Source organism: Ammospiza caudacuta, chromosome 4, assembly GCF_027887145.1.
Source record: "Ammospiza caudacuta isolate bAmmCau1 chromosome 4, bAmmCau1.pri, whole genome shotgun sequence".
Classification (NCBI taxonomy): domain Eukaryota; kingdom Metazoa; phylum Chordata; class Aves; order Passeriformes; family Passerellidae; genus Ammospiza; species Ammospiza caudacuta.
The window spans coordinates 55681830-55704925 of record NC_080596.1 but is presented as its reverse complement, the minus strand read 5'-3'; the positions used below and the strand labels follow the sequence as shown (position 1 = coordinate 55704925).

At 37.7% G+C, this 23096-nt stretch overlaps 1 protein-coding gene across 6 annotated transcripts in view; it reads left to right on the top strand.

The window, feature by feature from the left end:
• TBC1D1 (TBC1 domain family member 1) overlaps positions 1 to 23096 on the top strand; it is a 98599-nt gene that overhangs the window by 39321 nt on the left and 36182 nt on the right. For 3 of the 6 annotated variants that reach the window (XM_058802974.1, XM_058802972.1, XM_058802976.1), the window contains exons 3-11: positions 8280 to 8813; positions 11824 to 11913; positions 12910 to 13014; positions 13626 to 13758; positions 15166 to 15257; positions 16857 to 16967; positions 20433 to 20561; positions 21607 to 21693; positions 22785 to 23035. In XM_058802974.1, the coding sequence (XP_058658957.1) occupies positions 8280 to 8813; positions 11824 to 11913; positions 12910 to 13014; positions 13626 to 13758; positions 15166 to 15257; positions 16857 to 16967; positions 20433 to 20561; positions 21607 to 21693; positions 22785 to 23035 (1532 nt within the window). Of the gene's footprint in view, positions 1 to 8279; positions 8814 to 11823; positions 11914 to 12909; positions 13015 to 13625; positions 13759 to 15165; positions 15258 to 16856; positions 16968 to 20432; positions 20562 to 21606; positions 21694 to 22784; positions 23075 to 23096 lie in introns of all 6 variants that reach the window. The other 3 variants (XM_058802973.1, XM_058802971.1, XM_058802975.1) reach the window with 1 other exon arrangement.

The window sequence follows — 23096 nt, the reverse complement described above, 5'->3', positions numbered from 1 at the left end:
TTTAAGTCCTGATATTGCCTTTCAGTTATAAAACACAAATTATCCGCCCTGCCTCAAGAAAAATCAAAACAGAAAAGAACTCTTGTACTGAAAGCTTTGAAATGCCATTGCTGTCTTTTTCCATTTATAGCTATTTAAGAACAGGCTTCCTTCTGGTTCCCACCCCACAGCCTCCAGCAAAGTCCCAAACCTGTCTCAACCCTGTGAAGGAAGCTGCTTGCAGTTCCATCTTGCACCTCTCCCAGAAAAAAGGATTTCATCTCTGTTGATAATGAACGAGCACAGATATTTCTAGGCATTGCTTTACAACAGGTATTGCCTCGTCGTTCAGTACTCACCTTATAAAATGTGAGCCAGGAACTCTGTAGGTATGAACAGCAACTAGACCAGACTAGAAATGCTGTTTTCATTTGTGAAATTGTGTGAAAAGAAACCTTTGAAACAAAATATGGAGAAAATACTTCTGAAGATGTTAATGCCTTATTTGAAATATCTTTTCATTTATTTCACAGTTGTTCCATATAAGTTTGTGGTACTGAATGGAGGAGCTGATAAAACTGTGCAGGATGAAAATAAATGGTTGTTATTGTAAGGACAGAAAGGACTGGGCAAATATGAATTAGTGAACACCATGTAATAAGCACACCAAGTGTATGGCAGAGTATACCTGTATTCTTCCCAAAAGCACACCTTGTGGGAACATCCCCTTCTGAACCAGTCAGGTGGTGTTGCATTTGGAGGTATTCTAAACACACATTTTGCCAACTGCAGTTTGCTTTTGGGTCATGCATTTTCATGGGCAAGGGTCTGAAAGTAAGAAGCAATCTAGGACATGGAAGTTTATTCATGGAGAGTAGCCAGCTTTTTTTGTATTACAGGCTTCAAATAAGGTATGCCTTAAAAGCATGTGTAAGAAACCCTTTAAGTGTATTAGCAATGTGATGCATCTCTCCTGAGGAGAAAGCACCATCACAAAACAGAGCAGTCCAACTTCAATAGAGTACTGAGTACACTTAAGTTCTACTTCTGAGCTTGTTTACAATACTCCATCAACAGATTCTGCAAATACTGGTTTGTTGGGGTTTTTTTTCCAAAAGGAAAGAAAACCCTTTTGTGCCTCTTTAAATTATATGGAGTGCTCTCAAACTCACATGATTTTGCAAAAAGTATGCTCTTTTCTGTCTGGCTGAGGAATCATGAGGAATGTTCTCAAGCTGAGATTTGCCTGTGATATTAAAAGGAATGTGATACTGTGAAAGTGGCATACAGTACTCATGACATCAATCTGCAGTACTTTAGCAGTATTCTGGAGCTAGCACTTGATGTGTGTGGGAAGTCTATCCTCTTTACAGTTCTTCATGATAATATGTAAACTGTAAAGAGTATGTGTTGGCTACATGGAGCTCCATTCTTCAGCCTACTGTGCTTACTGTGTCAGTCATCTCAGACAATGCTAGTGGCATTTATCCTCTCCTCCAGGTCAAAAAGAACTAGATTTAAACAGAGAACTCTCTTCTGCCCCTCACAGAATATCCTCTGAATTTTAGTGCAGATTCATCAGCTTTTTAAAGCATCCCTGCAAAATTTGAGTCTTAGCCTTATCACCCTCACTTATCCCTTTCTCTGTATAATGCCCATTCAAACTTTACTAAGGAAACCATGCCCACAAATAAATATGTGTATGACTCTTCTTCCTTTCATGGGCCCATGGTGATACTCAGCTGTTGAATTCTCCCTTATTAAGGCTGAAACAACACCTTTGTCTTGCTTTTTGTGGGTTTCACAGCCCTTCCTAAGTAACACACCTGCACTGTGGTTATTCCTGCTGGCTGTTACTCCTGGCTACCCCTCTCATCCCTCTGGCTGTGCTCCAACTTGTTCTCCTTTTCAAAGGACATTGATGAGTTCCCTGGTTAAGTGAGACACCCCATGCATCTTATGCACTATAGAGAGAAATGTGCTAGACCAATGTGTGTGGCTGGTGAAGCTGCTAAGAGTGGCACAGTTTATAGCTGGTTTATAAGCAGTGAGGATACAGCAGCAAAATTTTGGTTCATATGTGTTGAGAAGTGAAGTCATGGAGTAAGGGTGACTTGTCTCTCTGTGCACCTGCCAGTCTGAAGTACTTGGGGAGCTGTTGGTAAGAATGTCACTTCAGTTCTACCCCTGGTGCACTTGCTATGCACAGAAGAATTGATAGGAGCTTGCAAGGACAGTCATCAGCCAGGGCTGGAAGAGCTGTGAACTCTGTTGTTCCCTGAATTAAATCTGGGTTTCAAAGTGGTTTTGTGGGAGGAATAAAAATCAAATAAAATCTGTTTATTAGTGGTCAATGGCTTAAAATGTTTTAAAATGAGAATTGAAGTTAATGACTGGAAAAAGTCAGGGAGGTGTAGGAGACTGTAGACCAGTCTCTAAGCAAGATAACAGAAGAAGAAAAAGCATGTGAAGACACTTGAGATAAGACCTGAATATAAAAAGCCTTTCACTGAAATAGAAATGAACTGCAAAGTTTATAACTCTTTTCTACCTTGAATTTCTGCTAATGTCAGAGACTAAGAAAATTTTGTCTTGGTGTTCCTGTGTGGACTTAGCTGTATGTGACCCCCAGCATCTCATCAAAGTTTGAAGTTGTATCTAATTTGGACGTTTGCCTTGCTTTATGTGGGAGACTGCACCATCAGAGGTCACTTCCAAATTAAGTAATTCTGTAATTTTGGAAGGAGAAATTTTGCAGTATCTCAATTGAAAAGAAGAAGAATATCTGTAAACTATATTAGTTAAAATGCTTTTGGTTTAAAAATGCCAAACTTCAAATCCTATGAGTGGAGAAAAGTGTTTGAGAAGTCAGTTGACCACTACTGTGGGTTAAGGAGTGGTAAGGGCAGGAAATGCTGATCTGCATTGATTTCTGGACAGTTATTTTGCCACCAGTGTGCTGAAAACAGACCAGCTGCTTTTTATTACATATCAAGCTACTGAAATAAAAACTTCTATGCAGTCTTTTTAAAAATGCAAGTAAATAATGTGCTATGTTACCTTTTATCTGTGTTGCTTACCAAACAACATGTTTAAAAACAATATGTTTAAAAAATTATTTTAATTTCTTCATTCTACTGCTTTTACAAATATTCCATGATTGTAGATAACTTAGAGGTGACAAAAATATTGCTATCTGTCCTGATACAAATAGAGAGCTTCTCCCATGACATAGCTTCTCCCATAAATAGCTGTGTACCCTATCTTTTCTGTAGTAATACTCTCTACTAAAATCAAGAAGGAAAGATACTAACAGCAAACAGCATTAGATTTCTTGACATATTTTATTGAGCCTGCTCTATTGATCAGGAAAGGAAAGCAAATAAAAGCACTTAAAAATAATTCTGATGTCCTCTCTTGCTTGATTAAGCTAGCAAAATTCAATCAAAACATCTACTTGTTTCAAGAGTTTTGTGAAAGATTTTCAAGGCTTTGTTCTAGCTGGAGTGGTATGAGACCTTCTGTCTGAGGTTCAGCCTAAGAATCTGACCCTAATGTTTTTCAGTCTCCAGCAGTTTCTGGAGTCTGTTGCATAAGACCAGTTCCTGTCAGCACAGGTCTGGCTTAGGTTAAACAAAACCCCCTATGTCCTTGAAATCGTTGAGCTGGTGCTTGAGCCTTATGCAGAGACTGGTAGGTATAAATAGGTGGATTTGTACTGCAGGTATAAACATTGCATAGCATCTAGAATAATAAATTATCCCACTTTTTTCTTTTTTCTCCTAGTCCTCCTAGCTGATGTGTTAGCAGTTCTTTTTCTGTGGCACGTTTTGCTTTTTTAGCTACCATGTATAATAGAAACTAATCTTTTTTTTTTTTTTTTTAGTCTGGTCTTATTTACCAAAAGTCAGCTGTTGCATTTAGTTGTTACTGTGCTCTGTTCATTAAAATATTTTCTAACTCTTTCTTACATCTACTGACAGGATAAAGACCTTGACCTCTTACATGCTTGTATGTAAACTTTCAGGGTGACTGCTAGTTTCAAGGGGTAAAAATGCAACTGCAATTTATGTGAGGGGAAAGAGCTGTTCTTTGTTCTTCAGATGCAGCAAACCCATGCATGCTTAAAAATTACTGCCCTTTGTATTTATTTGGTGCGTGGCATAGAAGCTGTAGCTATTTGTCTTGTAACTGAGTAACATGCACTAGGAAGTCCTAGGTGTTGGTTTGTATTTTGCTTGAATAGCCACAAGCCAAGTCACAAGAATACTCAGCATTTCAGTTCCCTGCTTTGTCTCTGCAAAGTAAAAATTTTCATTATAGCAGAAATAATGTGGTCTGCTTTAAAAAACCCCACGAGTCCAGTGTTATTTTTAATGGTTATAGATACACGATCTTTTTCTGTATCTAATTCAGACACTCTAAACACAAAACCTTTTCCCTAGTACATTTCATTTGTGTCTTCTGTTCAGCAGGCATATTTGGCCTGAGTTGATAAGAAGGTAATGCTGTGTTCGGTAAAGGTTCATTGTTGCTTACACTGATGTTCTGTACATAGTTTTGTGGGTTTGGGGAAATAATTTTAGGTCAGCAGCAGTGGTTTTTCTGACTACAGAAATAATCTTTATCCACTAATTATATATTTGTATTAATAAACATGTCAGAAAATAGACAGAAAATAAACATGTCAGAATAGAAGTATGCTAGAAAAGAGGATTTCCATGGCAGGAAGAAATCCCAACTGTGTGCAACAATCTTTTCCCACTGTCTTAGCAAGTTCAGATTAGAAGGCACAGTTAGCAGTAGGCATGTATAAAAGCAGTTGGTATCTAAATCCCCAGGGTGACAGAGGGTGGCCCCTCAGGAGGCCATCTAGTTCAGCCCCCTGCTCAAAGCAGGGTCACCCAGAGCAGGCTGCTCAGCCCATGTCCAGTCAGAGTTTGCTTATCCACAAGGATGGAGACTCTGCAATCGCTCTGGGCAACCTATGCCAGCTTGTAATTAAGTTACCTTTGTAATTAACCAAAAAAGATAAATATCTTGTGTATATAATATATCTTATGTAAACATATTGTGTATCTAATTCTTGTGTTCAGAAAGAGCCCACAGCCTTTAAAAGACTCCAGGCAACATTAACTTAATTCAGGAGCAATTTCATCCTTGCTGCTTTTTGATATAAATTGAAGAGCCATAAAACCTGACTCTGTTTACATCCTAATTAATTTTTGGTGGTTTGCAAGAGATGTGGTTACTGATCACCCAGTGGCATGCTGCTTAATCTGGAAATGTTCCAGCTGTGCTTAATAAACATTTGCCAAGATAAAGCCTACATCTTTATTCTAATAACCTGAAATAATTATTTTTAACTACTGTTTACTTCATGTTTATTTACTAAGCATCCAGGCCTGTTCACTTGGAGAGCCGGTGTCAGAGGATACAGAGGGCAAGTGGATTGTTCATTTTCCATACTTGCATAAAAAGTCTGGAGTGGTACAGGTAGATAAAAAGAGCACAAATCTTGATTAGGCAAAGCGCAGTTCCAGGGCAATAAGTATTTTAGATTTGTATTTTTATTCATCATGGAACTTGTCTTTACTAATAAAAATAGATAAATGTTTAACATACATAAGTATCACAGGAAAGTGAGGTGATGATCTGCTGCTTCTGTTGCTTCTACATCAATTGCCTAATCATAAGTAATAAAATTTTATTAGCAGGCTGAAAATTTTTTTAGGTCTGTAAGTGAGAACAGAAGAGTCTGTGTTTTTTAGTAAGTGTAGCACGGAAGCCAGCTGTTATTTATCAATGACATGATTCAAGCCCTAGCATGTGTGAAAATAAATAAATAAATACTCCCCTTGATTTTTCATCAAGAGGCCTGCTTGGTCTCCTCAGACACAAAGTTTATTAACTACTGCAAAGTCCTTCTGTGTGATGTAGTGTCTTTCCCTAAGCACTGTCTGTATATAAAATGTAGCCATCGTTGAATGGCTATATTTTGTCAATATTATTGACAATATTTTGAATGGCTATTTTGTCAATTTTCAAGGTGTTTGTTAACAAAAAACATTGAAGAAGTTAAATTCAGTAAGTGCATAGATGTGCTGGATCCCTAATGCCTTGTCAGGGCTTTAGCTCAGCTGTAACCCTTACAGCACCTGCGCTGCTGGAAACTCTCCTTACAGTCATTGAGGTGTGTATAGCTGGGGAAGCTTAACTGTGGTTGAGATAGTGGTCCTCTTTTGGGAGCTGATGTTCCTGGCTTTACCAAAGTAAGCAGAGTTCAGAATATGCCTCAGTCCTTTGCGGCTGCCTCTGCAGCCTCAGCAAAAGTGGAGGTGGGATTGCTGGTCTCTGCATGTATCCTGGGCAGCTCAGTAGCAAAATTGCCCATGGCTGGTGAGTCCAGACACTCCCACAAGAGTAAAATATGTTTATTAAAAATTGCTAAAGCAGTTGCAGCTTCAAATTTGAGTTGAATGAAGTTTTACATTTTACTGTAATTCTGATATGTTATGCCACTCAGAATTGTTTCTGTGAAGGAGTGTTGAGTAAATAAAACTGAGGTAGACCTTAAACTCACTGTAGAGCAAATGCATATTGTTTAAGGTACTAAAGATTTGTTATACCCTCAATGTTGTTCTTGCATATGATGAAGTTCAGCACAAAGCTGCCTGAGCCCAAGGCTTTCTGACTGGTTTGTGACATATCAGAGAATGGACTTAAAAATTCCTGATCCTGCTTTTCTTGCCCATTCTTCCCTATCGTCTTTGCTGAAAGATTAGCTAATGACTCATGCCTTGTGCTGAAGGGTGAAGTAATGCTTCCTGAGTTCCTATTTTGTAATGTGTTACTGTTTTAAATCCACTAGCTATATGCATGTGAATATCTATGTATCTCTCTCTCTCTCTCTCTTTATCTACCTACCTACCTGCCTATCTATCCATATCTTTATCTTTGTTTCTTTGTCTATAAAAGGAATAATATTGAGGTCTTTATGAGCACCCAGAATATTCATTCAATTTTCACGGTTCAGATTTTTTTCCCCTCAAAGTCCTTTGCTGTTTCCTCAGTTGGTTTATGCACATTACTGCATTATGATTAAGCAATAGGTAACCATAAAAATGTCTGAAAAAAAACAGAGGCCAGGTCTCCAAAATATTCTTTAGGTTTAGAGATGCCTTTTCTCATAGCGGAGGTGGTTCTTCTGGGCTGCTATTTTAGTTTGACATTCCTGGACTTCCTTCTGTACTATCTGCAACCAAAAATTTGTAAGTAAAGCGAGTTCCAGTTGATGCTTGACGGGGGAAATCTGTTTTGTCAGGAAATTAGCACACTTTGCGTGGATTTTTCTCAAAGTAAATTTGGTAAATAAAACTGGCAGAATTAGCAGTTGTAATCATAGATGGTGGCTTCACATGTTTCGTTACCGCAGGAGCAGCACAGACTGCAGAAGATCCTTAATCTCCTGGGTCAGTCAAAGCAGTGTGATGTAACCAAGCATTGGCCTCACAGCAGCTTAGCAGAGAGCATATGCCTGTCACTACCATATCAGCAGCTGAGACCGTTTACTGTCCCTCATGTGTCACATGGCAGTTTGGGTTCTAATTACAACATCTGTGATCTGTAGCAGACTGCTGTCTCATACAGTTGCCCTGCAAGTCATACTGTATGTGAGGTAATAATATTTAAAAGTGTCATCTAGGATAGTAGAATAAAAATGAACATGTAAAATAATGAATATAGTTATTAAAAAATACAGCTCTTTACATTTTAAAAAACCCCACCAAACTGCCATAACAATGTAATATGCTATTATGAAGGGGAAAGCAAATTTGCAAGAGACTCATTAACCTACATGACATGAGTGTTTGAGTAAGAGAAGGGAGTGAAAAATAACAGATTAAATAACTTTACCAATTAATTAGTCCATGGCTCCTGGTATGCTTTTTGAAGTATTTTTATCTTTCATTTTGGGTTGGAATGTGTCACATTATAAAGGTTGCTTCAGTGGCAAAAGTTTTACTGGAGAAGAGATTGCAAGGGATAAAGTTCTTTTGACAAAGTGTTGATGATGATGAACTCCTGGCAAGGAGACAAATGAGAAATTCCTCTTCTCACTGTTTAACTGCTGAAATGTGTCTCTTTAATAAATGCAAGATCACTTCAACTCGTCTTTTATTTTTGAAACTAAATCAAAGTATCCTTCCAGGAAAATCACAACAGGGAGCCTCTTAATTTTGCAATTTGTTTGTCATAAAATACCAGATGCTAATGTGTATTTTTTCCCCCTCTTGTAGGTGCCTGAGATTATAAGCTCTATTCGACAAGCTGGAAAAATTGCCCGTCAAGAAGAGTTTCAGAATAATCTCTCAGATGTTGAAGACCCTTTTACCAAAAAGTTTGAGGTGCTCTTCTGTGGACGGGTAACAGTAGCACATAAAAATGCACCTCCAGCACTCATAGATGAATGCATTGAGAAATTCAATCGTGCAAGTTGTACAAAAAATTCAGATTTCAGCTCATCATCCCAGCAACATGAAACTGCCAATAACTTTGGAGGTTTCTCTTTCAGCAGCAAATTGCGGTCTGTGTTCCAGCCCTTGGTCAATGAAGAGGAGGAAAAAAGGCCAATTAGGAAATCTTTTTCTCAACCTGGACTTCGTTCCTTTGCTTTTAAGAAGGATTTCCAAGAGGGAAGCCTTAGGAGTAACAGCTTTGTCAGGTCTTTTGAAGAAGATGCAATTTCACTGAACCTAAAAAGTCAACTCGTCTATGGACACAGTGTTGTGCAGCCAACTGACATTGCAGAAAACCGGACTATGTTGTTTACGGTAAAGCAAGATTTGCAGCTTTGGGTGGCGTTTTCACATCTTGGAGTTTGGAGTGGCAGACACCAAAGCAGATGTTCTGACAGATGGCAGTTACTTCTTTGATAACTTAATTGCAATTACCAAAGCTTAACTTAAACTTGCCTGTTTCTCTGGAGAGCATTACTTGTTAGTGAGAATTGGCTTACATATTCTAAATAAGTTTATATTAAATAGTTTAAAACAGTACTACCTGAAACCTTGGGCTTCTAAAGAAAGCTTTTAGAAAGTTACTGCAAGTTAGTAGGTAGTTGTGCAATTGCAGAATGCAATTACACTAGCTAGTAACTGCAGAAATAAATTTCCAGGGAAATGAATTATCTGTAACTAGAGCAGAAGGACCAAACCATGACTGAGAGCTAGTAGACTTTGTCCCATGATAAGCAGTGTAATTGATGAAGGTGCTCCTGCTGCCAGCATGTTTGTGTAATGATGGAGTAGTAGTGGAATAGCTTCCTATGCTACTCCACACGTGTTTCCACTCCTGCCCTGCTTTGGTGTGGTTAGCAATGCCCTTGCCTTGATAGGTGAGCAGCAAAACTTTTTCTAAGAACTGAGAAGCAAGTAAGGAATGTGGTATTTGCTCCTCTTACAATCCTCATGATGGTAAGCTATATTTTACTTAGCTTGTGTATTCTGAGCATAATACAAACCTGGAGCTGATTCTGCAAAGACTGACTCTCCTAAGGTCATCTTGGATCCATCAGCTGCTGTTGGAGCTGGGCATTCTTAAGGCCAGTGTGTGCAATTACAGGGCTTTTAAAGCAGGGAAAGAGAATGCTTGAGCAGGATTGCCACTGTGTTATATCTGTAAAAAGTAGCATGCAGAAAATGTTGTAGTCAGCTCTACCTGAATTAAAGCTTCTGTTTGGTTGTGGCAGGCTGACATCAGTGAGTGCAAGAAGGTGGAGAGATGTTTCTTCCCTAGTAAAAAGAAAGCCATCCATGTTCACCTTCTTCCCCTGAGCATGTATTTCATATAGAAAATACAGTACCCTTTGTAATAATAATGCCTAATTTTAAATAAATCGTTACTCCATTATTGATTCATGGCACATATTTTAGAAATAGAGAGATTATAGTTGGGCTGGGTAGGTCCAGATCCTCTTACTCCAGTGAGTGAATTTTTAATTTACATTAAATAGATGCAGCAGTTCTCAAAGACACCTGCAGCTTCAGTCTGAATATAATGTCAGTCACCTGCTGGCAGCCACATTTCAGAATTGTGAGGGTTTGCTGATCTGGCTTTGTGTCTTGGGTTGCTTTCTGTCCTTTCTGTCTGGGAAAATATTGTTTAGTATGCGCAGCTGTATTCTTTTCCTATTCAGCCAGTCTAAATTCAGCTGAATATAAGGAAGTGAAGTAACTCTAGTTTGTGCCTTCAGTATCCACAGGCAGCAGCTGATGGCAGAGCTGAGTTTGTTGGTTGCCTTTCCCCAGTGTTCAGCAGGTTCTGAGTCAGGGAATGCAGGCAGCATAGTTGGGTCTCATCAGTTTGTGTGTGGCTACATACGGAGTGCTTTCAAGTAGCTTAGTATCCAGAGGAAAAAAATGGTTGGTATATTCTCACTTATTTAGTTAGATTTTGCCCAGGATTGAAGCAAAGGTTGGTTGATGCATGAGGTGTGAAAAATACTCTGATTAATTATCTGGCAGCTCTCCTCACTTGATTCAAACAGTCCTGATTTTCATGTCTTCTTCCTGAAGAACTGCTTTCCTAGCCAGTTTCTCAGGATTTGAGGAGGGGGTACTTTTAGGTTTTTCTCCTGGCTGTGCATATTGAGAGGGAGGAGATGAGTTGGTTTGGATTTTTTCCTCTTGTTCAGTTGACTTCAAATGATCACTACTGCCCAAGGGCCAAATGTGAAAGAATTATGTGAAACTGAGCAATGAGAAGGAGCCTCTTGCTGCAGGGAGGGGAAGACAGCAGCAATCAGGAGGCTGCTGAGTAGGTGTTGGGAGGAATAGCCCCATCAACAGATGCAAGATCAGCCCCAGGGACTATATAAGGAAACCAGCAGGCATCTGGGGAGAACCATTGTGACTGGTTGAAGTGAAAGAAGAGGTAGAAGGAATGCACAGGGCCATTTTTAGACATACAGAGGTGGCACATCTGACACAATCTATTCACACATGAGATTTGTCCCTTCCCATTTCTTAATGAAGTACAGTTACATTGGTGCTGCTGATGGTTTTGTGTGCTTCTTTTGGGATTTGGTACTTTGATTTGATTGAGGCAGGTTTCTCCAAGTCATACTCATGAGTGGATCCAAATTCTGCCTGCCTTCCTAAAATCTGAGAGTTGTTTTTAGCATTCTCTGACATGCTATAAAATATGAGGAATTTAATTTTTTTTGTTACTATCTTACAAAGATGTTGCCAGAAGCTGAAAAAATGAAAACAGTAGTTTCACCATAAAAATGCCCTTTGCCCATCAATACTTAGCATCATCTTTTGATTGTACTAATGGCCTACAGATTAAATTACATTAGAAAATATACTCCAGTAAATTCATTTGTATAGTTTTTGAGTTAAGTGCCATAAATAAATAAAGCAAGCTCACAAAAATTATTAGGTAGACTACAGAAAGAAGTACATGCTTGGCTTTAAATTTTAAAGCAATCTCATTAACTAGCTTCTGTGACTGTGGTACATTCCAAGACTGCAGAAAATAGGAAAAGGGAGTGTGAGTGTATTTCTCTCAGTGCAAAGCAGGTTACTTGTGATACAATATTGCTGTCATCTGTTTAAACATTATTTTCTTGTCTCATTAAACCTCAGTGCCATAATGTGCAGAGCTCTCAATGCCAAATCAGTGTTGTTTCAGTATTCTTTCTGGTAGTAATATGCTAATTGGTATAAATATACAGGTAGAAAAAAAATTGGATCTGTATTCAGGAAACATTTTATAGTGGGACAAAAAGAAGTGTAATGTTACTTTTTAGCATCTTGCAATTTATTTTGCTCTTTTTAGATTGGCCAGTCTGAAGTTTACCTTATCAGTCCTGACACAAAAAAAGTTGCAATTGAGAAAAGCTTTAAAGAAATATCCTTTTGTTCTCAGGTAAGATTGTTGGGTATTCTTTTTATCTTTTTTTGTTGTTTAAATATTCTCTACTTGTGAATGCTCATGTAATCCTCTCTCCTTGCACTCCGCATGGATTCTCTCAACAGCAATTTCAGTGATTGCTATTGAAAAGCTGCTAATTAATCAGTAATTTTATGAGACCATTATTCTTCTTTCATGCTTTGCATTGTGATTCCTGAGATGAAGAATCACTCCTGTGTGCAGTGGATGACTAACATTAGCTAGAAGGAACACACTGGTCAGGAGCACACTCTTGTTTGAGATTGCAGTGAGCATGATTCACGGTTGTGCAAATCTTGGGATCTCTTAGCCATATTTTTCAAGAAGTGAGAATGAAAGGAGAAAAATTATATGAAAGAGTTATCTGAAAAATACTTTAAAAAAATTTTCTTTTCAAGAATATAAGTTACATGCGTTTAAATGAGGACAGTCCTCTGCAATGCAGAGGTAGTATATGTCATGCACTGTGAGCAGGTATGTGTCAGAGACTCCTCACTTGCTCCTAATCCCTGTTCTTTTTGCCACAGAGTTTGTTTCTCTGTCCTTCTGCCTGAGATTTTTTTGGTTTCTTTTGTAGGTTTTGTTTTCCATAAATTAATTTGTTTTTTAATTTGATGATTGCAGCTTTCATCACTAAACGTGCAGGCACATATTCTGAAAATTTCAGAGTAAAGTACATTTTTAATAGAATTTATTAACCTCTGGGTCTGCAGTATGGGTCTTTTATAATTCATCCATAAAAAACAAAATGAAAAATAAAACAATGTCTGACTTAATTGAAATTAAAGATTCTTGAAGTATTAGGTTCTATAACAGGACAGAATTTTAATGGCCAGATGTCTTTAATGTAGCTCTAACAGAGATAAGTGACCTATATGTAATGCTATTTTGTTCTTTTCTTCCTGAAAGAAATACAGGTACAGAACATTGAAAGTAGGTATGGCTGTTTCATTGCTGTTGTTTCTTTCCTAGGGAATTAGACATGTGGATCACTTTGGGTTCATCTGCAGAGAGTCTTCAGAAAATGGAGGCTTCCACTTTGTTTGCTATGTGTTTCAGTGTACAGATGAAGCACTGGTAAGTGAAAGAAAAGAATAGCCAAATAGAATATTAGACCCTAAATGTCTTCTATTGCTCTATGCTCTGTATTTTGCTGAATGTCATCAAATCTTATTCCACTCAGAAATACAAAAATGTAACTAATATAGCTGTCTGCAAGAGACCTTTTCATTTGTTTTGAGGGCAGAAGTTAAAATCCTCCTTAAAATCCACTAAATCTTCATTTCACAAACTAAGTTAGACCTTATGCTTCTTTTTTGGGGAGAGTTTTCTCTTAGGCCACCTGTTCTGAAAGTCAGCACTACACTCCTGTACTCTAAGTAAGACCAGTGCATCACAACTGCAGTAAGCTTTTTGAGCATAGACAAGAAAGGGGTTTGAGATAGAGGGTAGGATCTTTCATTAGACCACAGTAATAAAATTGTGTGGTCTGGAAGAGACATGAGTTCATGATGAGTTTTATTGTGCTTATGTGTTTGTGCACAGAACCAACATATGAAGAGCTTGGGTTTTTAGTCATAAGCACGTTCCCAAGCAAGGGCAGTATTATTCTAAAAGACTGTTGTGTTTGTGTTAAGGAAAACAGTGGAAGAGTGAAATTCTGTTCTTCTTAATGCTGTTCTTTTCAGGTTGATGAAATCATGATGACATTGAAACAGGCTTTCACTGTGGCTGCTGTGCAACAGAATTCCAAGGCACAGCCCCAGCTCTGTGAAGGGTGTCCTATGCAAAATTTGCATAAACTCTGCGAAAAGATAGAAGGTGAGGTTTAAAGAATTTTCTGGTTGAATATTTTTTGTGGCAGTTTCATTGGGGGACAGTATGTAAAATCCTAAGGAAATTAGTGCTTAAAAAGAGCTTGGGATTTGGGGTGTAAAGTTGAGAGCCAGGTACTTTTATTTAGAGGGCTGTGGTATCAAGTTTTCTCTAAAGTAAGAAGAATTTTCTAACAAGAGGTAAGCTCCTTTATTGTGTTTTAGCTGAACTTTTAAAATCTGTTTCCGAGTGTAAACATTAGCAAGTTGCAGCTTGTTTGGCTCTATTAGCCCTATAAATGCAGAAGCCTGTAGATAAGGAACCTCTGATGGGTAGAAGCTGCAATAGCTATGACCTGCTGTCCTATTGAGTACGCTTAGATACTGGGATTATGCTATCACTAAGCAGGAACTGAACAGTATGCTTTTAACATCTGTGTTTGTCTGCTCCTTCATGGAAATGCAGAAATTAGAATTGTAGTTGTTACCCGGAACAGATGTTCAAGTCATAAAAAATCTCTTTATGTTTTAGCAAATTTTACTGTTATTTTGTTAATTTAAGTGATGCTTGGGGTGAATAGAGGAAAACAGCAGCTTGTCAGATCACGTGGCAGTGACTTGTTGGACTAAAACCTGCCTGATTTGATGAATTTGATGAAACTGGACAACTTCGAAAACTACTTTCACTCTATTTTGGCTTTCAGCTAGCTGTGATTTTTGGGAAGCTTTTTAAAGGCCAATGTCCCTTAATGCCTTCAATTGTGCCATCCTGTTAATCGTATCATCTGCTTCTGAAGGAGATATTCCATGATCAGAAACTGAAGTGCACAATACTGTTGATGGTTTGCTGTTTTTCCACAGAAAATAGAGGAAAGAAATTTAATCCAGGAAGAGAACAAAAAAAATAATCTGAATGAAAGGGTAGTCTGCTTTAGACTGTCAATAAATGTTTTCATCAAAAGGCAAAGTAAGACCTTCACTAACAAGCAATAAATTTACTTGTTTTCAGAAGGGCCCACAACATAGAAATTAGAGAAAATGAAAGCGAATTCTGTTTATACCATAAACAATATCCAAGCAGCACTGCACTAAACATCAACAAAACAGTCTGCTAAAATGCAGTAGATTGTGGGTTTATTTTGTCTCATAATGGAGTCTTCAGCTAAGAGTATAATCCTGGTCTGTGCTCAGTAAATCTCCTCATTGCAGAGTTCATGTCCCTCATTTTAAAGGCATGAGTTAGTAGTAGCTTCAAATTAACCTAGAGTTCTTTCTAATGCCCTCTTATGAAATCATGGAATGGGCCAGCTCAAATAATTGAAACCTTTGGCTTAAATTGTCAGCATATTTATGTGATTGATTAATTCTGAAAAATTTGACCCTCTAATTTGTTCATTTTTGTTCCTCTTGTTAGGGTTGCCCTCTTCTAAGACTAAACTGGAACTACAAAAGCATCTAACCACACTAAATAACCAGGAACAGGCCTCTGTTTTTGAAGAGGTTCAGGTAAGCTTTGTTTCCTACAAGATTTTAAAGCAGCTGGTGATTTTGCTAACATCTGTGTAAAACACAGAAGTAATTTTAATTTTTTGTGAATCATTCATTTTTTTACGTAACAGACTGTTAGCCAGCTTGTGCTTTAATTTCAGTTGTGTTTTTAGAGCTGTTAAAAACTTAGTTTTTGATGTAAATTAGTGTTTTACTAATTTTTCTTCCCCTAATACTCCTTGCTTTCCATGGAGCTGTTGCCTTCTCATTGAGTAAAACTGAACACATTTTTTATGGGTGAAGGCAATAACGTGTACTGTGAGGACATTGAAACTGTTACTTGGACCAAAACAAATTTCTGTAATATTCCCAGATGAGAAAATTTCTTGCCTAAAGTTTATCCTAGATCTTAATTCTTATCAAACTAACTAAAGAAGTTAAACTTTCTATCTCCTTAATTAAATCTATTTTAGGACCGAGGAAAGCATAGCTGGATTTAAAATAGATGATGTAGATTGTAGGAAATGTCACTGGGATTGAAACACTGTTGAAGATTAAGAAATGTCAGACTTTTTAAAAAGTAATGTTTCCTTCCTCTCCTGAGTCACTTCAGTCTCTGTGTGTTTCCACGTGGCAGTTTATCACTCAGTACCAAATTTGGAAGTTACTCTGTGGAACCAATTCCATAAGCTGAGTAATTTCTTAGCATAGGGCAGCTAGCAGCACTGTTGCCTTTTAGTGTTCCGCACACAGTCTAAAGCTTCTTTCTAGTAGTCACAGGAAACTGTTAATTGCTTCTGGTGAGGGTCTGCAAAGCATTAACTTGGTAAAACTAAGGGTAAAGTACAAATCTCCTGCCCATCTTTCTCAGCTAACTTTTTCAGTTGGACAGCCTGGAATGTTGCATTCTTGCAGATCCATGTATTGTTACCATGATTCACATTTTTAGGTAACTGTCTTCCTGTGGTACTTTTATTACTCTAATGTGCTACCTTGGCATTGATTCATACTGTATCCTCTGCATTATATCAACAGGCTTAAGGCAGCATATGTTTTTCTAAAGTTCAGTTTCTGGGATTAAATTCTCTAATAAATTGTTTTAAAATCTTCTCTTACAATAATTGAGATTGAAATAAAATGCAGCATAGATAAATAGGTTCACCTGTTGCACTAATTTAAAAAAGACCTATGTCATTTCCCAAAAACTAAATGTCCAGTGTGAAGGATTTCTAGAAATGTTGTGAATCCTATCTCTAGGACAGTGCTCCATGTGTGCTACAAACTCAGAACTACAGTGATTCAGTTTTCTTTATATCAAAAGAAAATAGGCAAAAATCTTTTAAAAGCCTTTATTTGCTTGTGGCAGTTCAATATCTGTACAGTTGTCTTCTGTCTTAGGTGTAAATTCTGTTGTGTATGAAGTGAGGTCAAGTGTTTTTGTGGCTGTATTAGTACTTTGGGACACTGGTGTCCTCTGGTGGACCGGAGCAGTAGCATTAACAGACTAAATTTGTTTCTACATTCATGATTTATTACAGTGACAAATGAAAAGTGTAAACATTTGCAAACTGTTACACAAATGTATAATTACTGTGCTTGTGGTGTTCTCAATTACAGAAATTAAGACCACGAAATGAACAAAAAGAGAATGAGCTGGTTATCTCTCTTTTGAGAAACATGTATGAAGAAAAACAGAAGGACCATGTTCATATTGGAGAAGCAAAACAGGTAAGTTTAATAATTCAATTTTAGTTCATATAAGGAGAAGCTGTGGGGGTACCAGTCGTTGGTTTCTCTGGGTGTGAATTGAAGGCACTTGAGACGGTTGTTAGTTCATGTTCAGACTCAGGTGTTGATTATCTCTTATCAGTAAAACAGTCTCACAACTGTGAGTTCAGCAGCTTTTCACTAGAAGGCATAAAATGGCCAACAATCTCTTGTTACAAGGTCTTTTAAGACTAAACTATCCAATTAAGAACTGACCTAGATTATTTTCCCTTTTAACCCAATAACTGATCCCAAAGACCCTGCAATGTGGACTTTTCTGCCCAATTACAAAATGCCACCCAAACCCATGAGGAAGAAGGAAGAAGAAGCATGAAGAAGAAACCCAGGATGAGACACCCTGTGCCCTCCATCTTGCTTCTATCCAGAACATACTAAAAATCCCAAACCCTAAATTTCTCACCAAGTGATACACTTACACTACTCTCTATAATCTATTTCACACTTTTGTGGATTCTAGTCTATCTTGAAGTCTAGGAAACTTTCTCCATGAATGAGGGTCAAAGTCAGTGCTCCCCTGGGGGTCAGGGCACCCCAGAGCAGACAGAGAAATATTCCCAGTGCCCTGGGTTTCCACAAGAAGCCAGGAAAAAATTTTTCCGTTCAATTTTTATGTCTTTCCAAAGGCAAATTTGCATCACTTGTAATTTGAAACTTCAGTGTGTAAGCAGTGGTGAATACTGGGTTTGCTTATGCTTCATAAACTATTGTCATGTAACAAAACATATCTCAAATTTTGAGGGTCCCTGGTACAGTCTGATTTCAGGCCTAGGAGACAGGGGTGCAAACAAGACAGTCTACTAAATTGTTTATTGATTCTCTCTGCAAAGAAAATTCAATATATGTGAGAGAATGTATAATGAATTTGTGATTGCTGTCACCTGATCTGTGGCATTTGCCATCTTGCTGTCAGTGTTGAGTCAGTGTAATGACACCACATTGGATTTGGTCATAAAGCCTATTACATTTACTCAGGACTGAAAGTTTGACTTGTGTGCAAACAACCATTTGAAGTGGCCTTAAGATGATGAGGATTGCTGCAGAAACAGCAGCAGAGACTCTTATCCATGTCCAAAGAGATAAGCTACCTTTTATTCTCTATCAGAGAATAAAATAGCCAGTGCTGTTTAACTGGCTGTTTATACAGCACAGTTAAGGTTTTTCCAAAGGGATTAGTGGTTTTGGATGCCTTGGTTTGTGAGTAGCTACCTTGAGACAACTCAAGGAGGTTAGTATTTAAAAAAGGATTCCATCCACTCTCTGGAAACTTTCAGTTCCAATTATGTAGACCCTTTTAAAAGTCTTGACTGTCCCTCTACTGTTGGTTGATAATTCCACTGTGATGATTGCTGTCAGCCATTTGTGATATAAACTAGGAAATAAATACATGGACAGTTATTAGACCTGTGAAGAAATTAGGAAAGTAGAAGCAAATCATCCTTTACTGTATTTTCACTTTGTTAATATCTTCTCCTTTTATAGCTTACTAACTAATTATTGACCTTCCTGAGTAAACAGAAGGAAAATTGCATATTTCACTCTCTGATTTATTGTATTGGGCATCTCACCAGAAATATGCTTTTAAGAAAAAAGCATTTCAGTTGTGGGATAAGAGGAAGAAACATTGCCTGAGGTCCTCTGTTATCATACCTAAAATATTTTTGTTTGGTGTAATGCTAGCTGATGGTCAGTCACAAACAGCTTGGAAATAGGGATATACAAAGTGAGATAAGATCTTTAGGTATGAAGTATGAAGTACTGAAGTATGTCTTCAATGACTTGAAAATATCTAAGGCCTGCTGCAATGTTTGCTCAGTTCCTGAAAACAAATTGGTTAATATGACACTTGCAAAGATGCCAGTGTTCTAAGAGAACTGACTTCCCCATAATCTATCATTTGTCTCAGCATAACATTTTATATTTACTCTGATCATTTATCTCCAGGCCTGTGTAATAGCAGATAACTTTGAACACATACTGTTATTTGTCTCAGCAATCATTAACCCATCACACCCTGATGTCCCTGTTCCCTTCTGTTCTGCATATTCACTTTCATGCTTTTCATTGCCTTTTTAAAAAATATATTTAAATGAGTGGAGAAAAAAGATTAAATTTGATACTACTACATGGATCTTGTTTAACAAAAATAAGAAAATATTGAAAATAAATGTCTTTTCATAAGAATGTAATAGCAAGCAGCATCTGATTTACTCTTGGAGAATAAAATGAGGGAAACTATAGTTGTTTAGGAATGGTACTCTCCATTCAGTGCCCCCACCAGGACTCTCCAAGCCAGGCACCTACTGTGGTGGGATGGAGAGGACAGTTGGAGGCACAGAAGGCAAAGATCACAGGCTGAGATAAGAACAATTTACTGGAAACAGCAATGAGGTAAGAAAATGACCAGTAATAGCAACAATACTAGTCACAGAGGGTACAAGAAAAGAAATTATTCACACAGAATCCATCCCCCAGTAATAGACAGTACTGGAAGGCTCCCTCCTGACACATTTTTTTGACTGGAAGGAGCCCCTTCTCTCTGAAGAGAGACCTTTTCCCCCTCTCTCCAGCAATGACAGATGGTATAAAATGTCCTTCAGGTCCTGGCCATGCCCCTTCCCAATTACTACAAAAATTAACCTTGGCCTGGCATAATCAGGATAGAAGGTAAAAAGAAAATACAGGAGCCTGTAAAGTTGTCACACTGGAAATAGGATGTTTTAAAATTACATCTAGGCGGGACAATTTGGTGATGGTTATATGTCATTCACCTGCCCAGTACTAATTGCACAGATCAAGCATTCAGGTCTCTGAATTTAGGGACAAGAAGAGAGGGCTCTGGTGCCTGTCAGCTTCAAGATGAACCTCCCAAAACAGCACTGAAAACTGAGCTCTGGTTTCTACTGCAGATATTGGGTTTGGATGGTAATATTTGTATCACAGTATTGTTTTTATGTTTACTGCATTAGTATTCACCAGCACTAAAAATGGGCTATAATGGAGAATGTTGAGAGTTTCTGTTAATGATGAGATCTTTAGTCATTTCTTGGTTAAAGAAAAGGCAATCCATGAGAAATCTCGAATCTGCCGCACTTAAACATTTAGAATTTGTACAATTCTACATTGGCATAAATGAAAAATTGTCAGTAGAGCCATAAATCTGTATTAAAATGGCAATTCTTCTGAAGCATGCTAGTTCACTCAACATGTTTCCTTTAAGAGATTTCCTGTCCTTATTTTAGGATAGTTTGTTAAACTTCAGTACAAGTATTGCTAGAGAAAAATGCATGACAAGGTGAGGACACCAGGAAAAACTATTGATACGGGTTATAGAAGTCTTCAGACCATTCACTGAGATTTTCTCCATGCTGTTGAGTATTTTGCATTTCTGTTTCTAAACACTTGCAGGCTTCACAAGCTCCTGCTGAGAATGCTGTAAATGAAGTGTCCAGTAGTGCTTCGAGATTCAGATTAGACATGTTAAAGAACAAAGCAAAAAGGTCTCTTACAGAATCTTTTGAAAGTATTTTATCACGTGTAAGTATCTTCATGTTTATTATCTTTGAACATAATGTCATTGCTTTGTTTATTTGATAGAAAAATCATATTTGTTAGCGTTCCAGGCCTTAGCCCAAAAGTTATTAAAGTCCCAGTGACAAGAATATTTGAGTATCTCCTCTTGTTACTTCCCAGACAGCACTTCTAGAATTCACCCCTATAAAATCCTACTGCAACTGTGCTCAGGATATGAAATACAATGTTAGTGTTGTTATATTAGCTGTAGTACTGTTCTAATTTTCTTCAGTTTGTCCTGACCTGGTATAAACTGCCTATGTAAGCATAGCTGTACACTGGTTGCATTTTCACTGGCGTTGCTGTTTTGATGGAAACTCCTGATTTTGATCAGATCTGGAGCCAGAAGTTTTGGCTGAACTAGAGAGATACTCACTGTTATGAGTAATGACAACATTTTATATTTTACCTGGAATAAAACTTCAAAGAGAACATGAGCTTTAACTTCAGAACATTAAAAAATTATATGATTTAAGGTTAGGAAGATACAAGTTCCATAATTGTGTTAGCACATCAGAATTCATCAGATACTTTTCTTAGTTACACAACAACATTACTCAAATTATATACAAATATATAAATGCTTTCTGATTTGTAGATGCTGAATGGTAATACCAGAAATTATGTTTTCCTGTGTATTAAATTTACATGGGTTTAGTCCTTTGTAAAAGACATCCTTTTCATTTTTCTGTATCTTGGTAAGTACCTAATACAGAAGGTACTTTAACAGTAGTTCTAGTACATGTGAAATATATGATTATGTACATATCATGGAAAGCACATCAATCCCCATGAGAATTCCTTAATTCTACAGGATCCTTCACATTGACAGAGACTATCCTGAATGAAGCTTCTGTTTCCCATAGGGAAAAAGGGTATTTTTAGGTATTTCAGGAAATCAAATTTCACACTATCTGTGAAAATTACAGATCTCAACTGTGCTACCCAAATCTCTTTGGTGTGCCCTATATATCATAATCTTAACTGCTGATGTGCTTTATTGCTACAGGGCAGTAAAGCCAGAGGTCCACTGGACAGGTCTGGTTCTGTGGATTTGGACACCTCTATGTCCAGTACCTTAAGCAGCACAAATAAAGTAAGTAAAGCCTGGGATAATTGTACATATTTACACACTTCAAAAATATTCCCTGAAACAACTAAGCAAGTATGAAATATGGTCAGATGTGAAATGTTTGAACTTGCTTTCAAGCTTTTCATTCTATTCCCTGTGTTATAAACCAGAGAAGTGCTATTGAATTAGAAATGCCTTGTACTGTATATAACATATATTTTGTATGAATATGTGAGTATATGTGAAATAAAACATTATATAACATCATCTGAATTTTACAACAGTGTGCAGCAAAACAAGTGCTATAATGACCATGCTGCTGATCCTAATATGACTGGTTTTAGTCCTGAAAGTTCAGACCATGAACGCAGGACTGTATTACAAGAAACTTAAAACTAAGGCAGAAGGTAGAGTAATTTCCCTGTTTGTGTGGCTAGAAAACTTTTAGTCTATATAAAACAATGCAAACAAACAGCAGGGAAGGAGCCAGTCTTCTTCCCTGGAAGCAGCATAGCACTGCAGGCTTAGATATACAGCTATTGATTCTGCTGTAAATGCCTGCTCACCTGCAGACTCCTGACGCCATGTAAACAAGAGTCTGCTCTTTCTGCTTATGTTTTTGAAAGAATGGCTGATTCTGCAGGAAACATACAAGGTGAGGAATAAGGAAAATGCATGGCTTGGGATTGAAACAGACACCTAGTCATACGCTTAAGTTCTTTGTGTGAATCTGCAGGTAGACAAGAGGAATATTATATGGTTAGATTGGGTTGCTAAAGATACAGCATTCTGCAATGCCACCCTTTTCACTGTTAGCCAAATGTCACCATTTTGTCCTGACCCTATGTCTTTTGAGTTGTATTCAACATAGTATAAAATACAATTACTCTCAAAATTACTCAACATTTTCTCTGCAAAATAAAAGCTCTGCTTTGTTGGCCTAAGTGATGAATAACAAGGACATAAAACATCAAACATCTTTCTTTGAACTAGCTTGATAAAAACGTGTGTGTTTGAAGCAGATGTCTGTGGGATGTGAATAATGACACAGTACTGCAATCTCAAAGATAAATTCTAAACCCATGTATTGCTGACCTTATTTCTTGCACTGCTAGGAGCCACCATTGTGTGAAAAGGAGAAAGACAGACTTCCTACACTTCCTGCAGAAAATGCTGTCAAGACCACTGGATCACTGGATGATCTCTGCAGCAACACAGAGGATTTCTCTCTGGAGCAGTCTGCTCCATTGCCCCAGCAGAGCTTTCGGAGGCGAGCAAACACACTCAGTCATTTACCAACAGAGAGCCAGGAGTCTCTGGGGCCTGTCGAATCATCACCATCTGTTCCTCAGAGAAAACTTATGAGGTATCACTCAGTGAGCACAGAGACTCCTCACAAAAGAAAGTAAGCCTTATTAAAAGCAGGC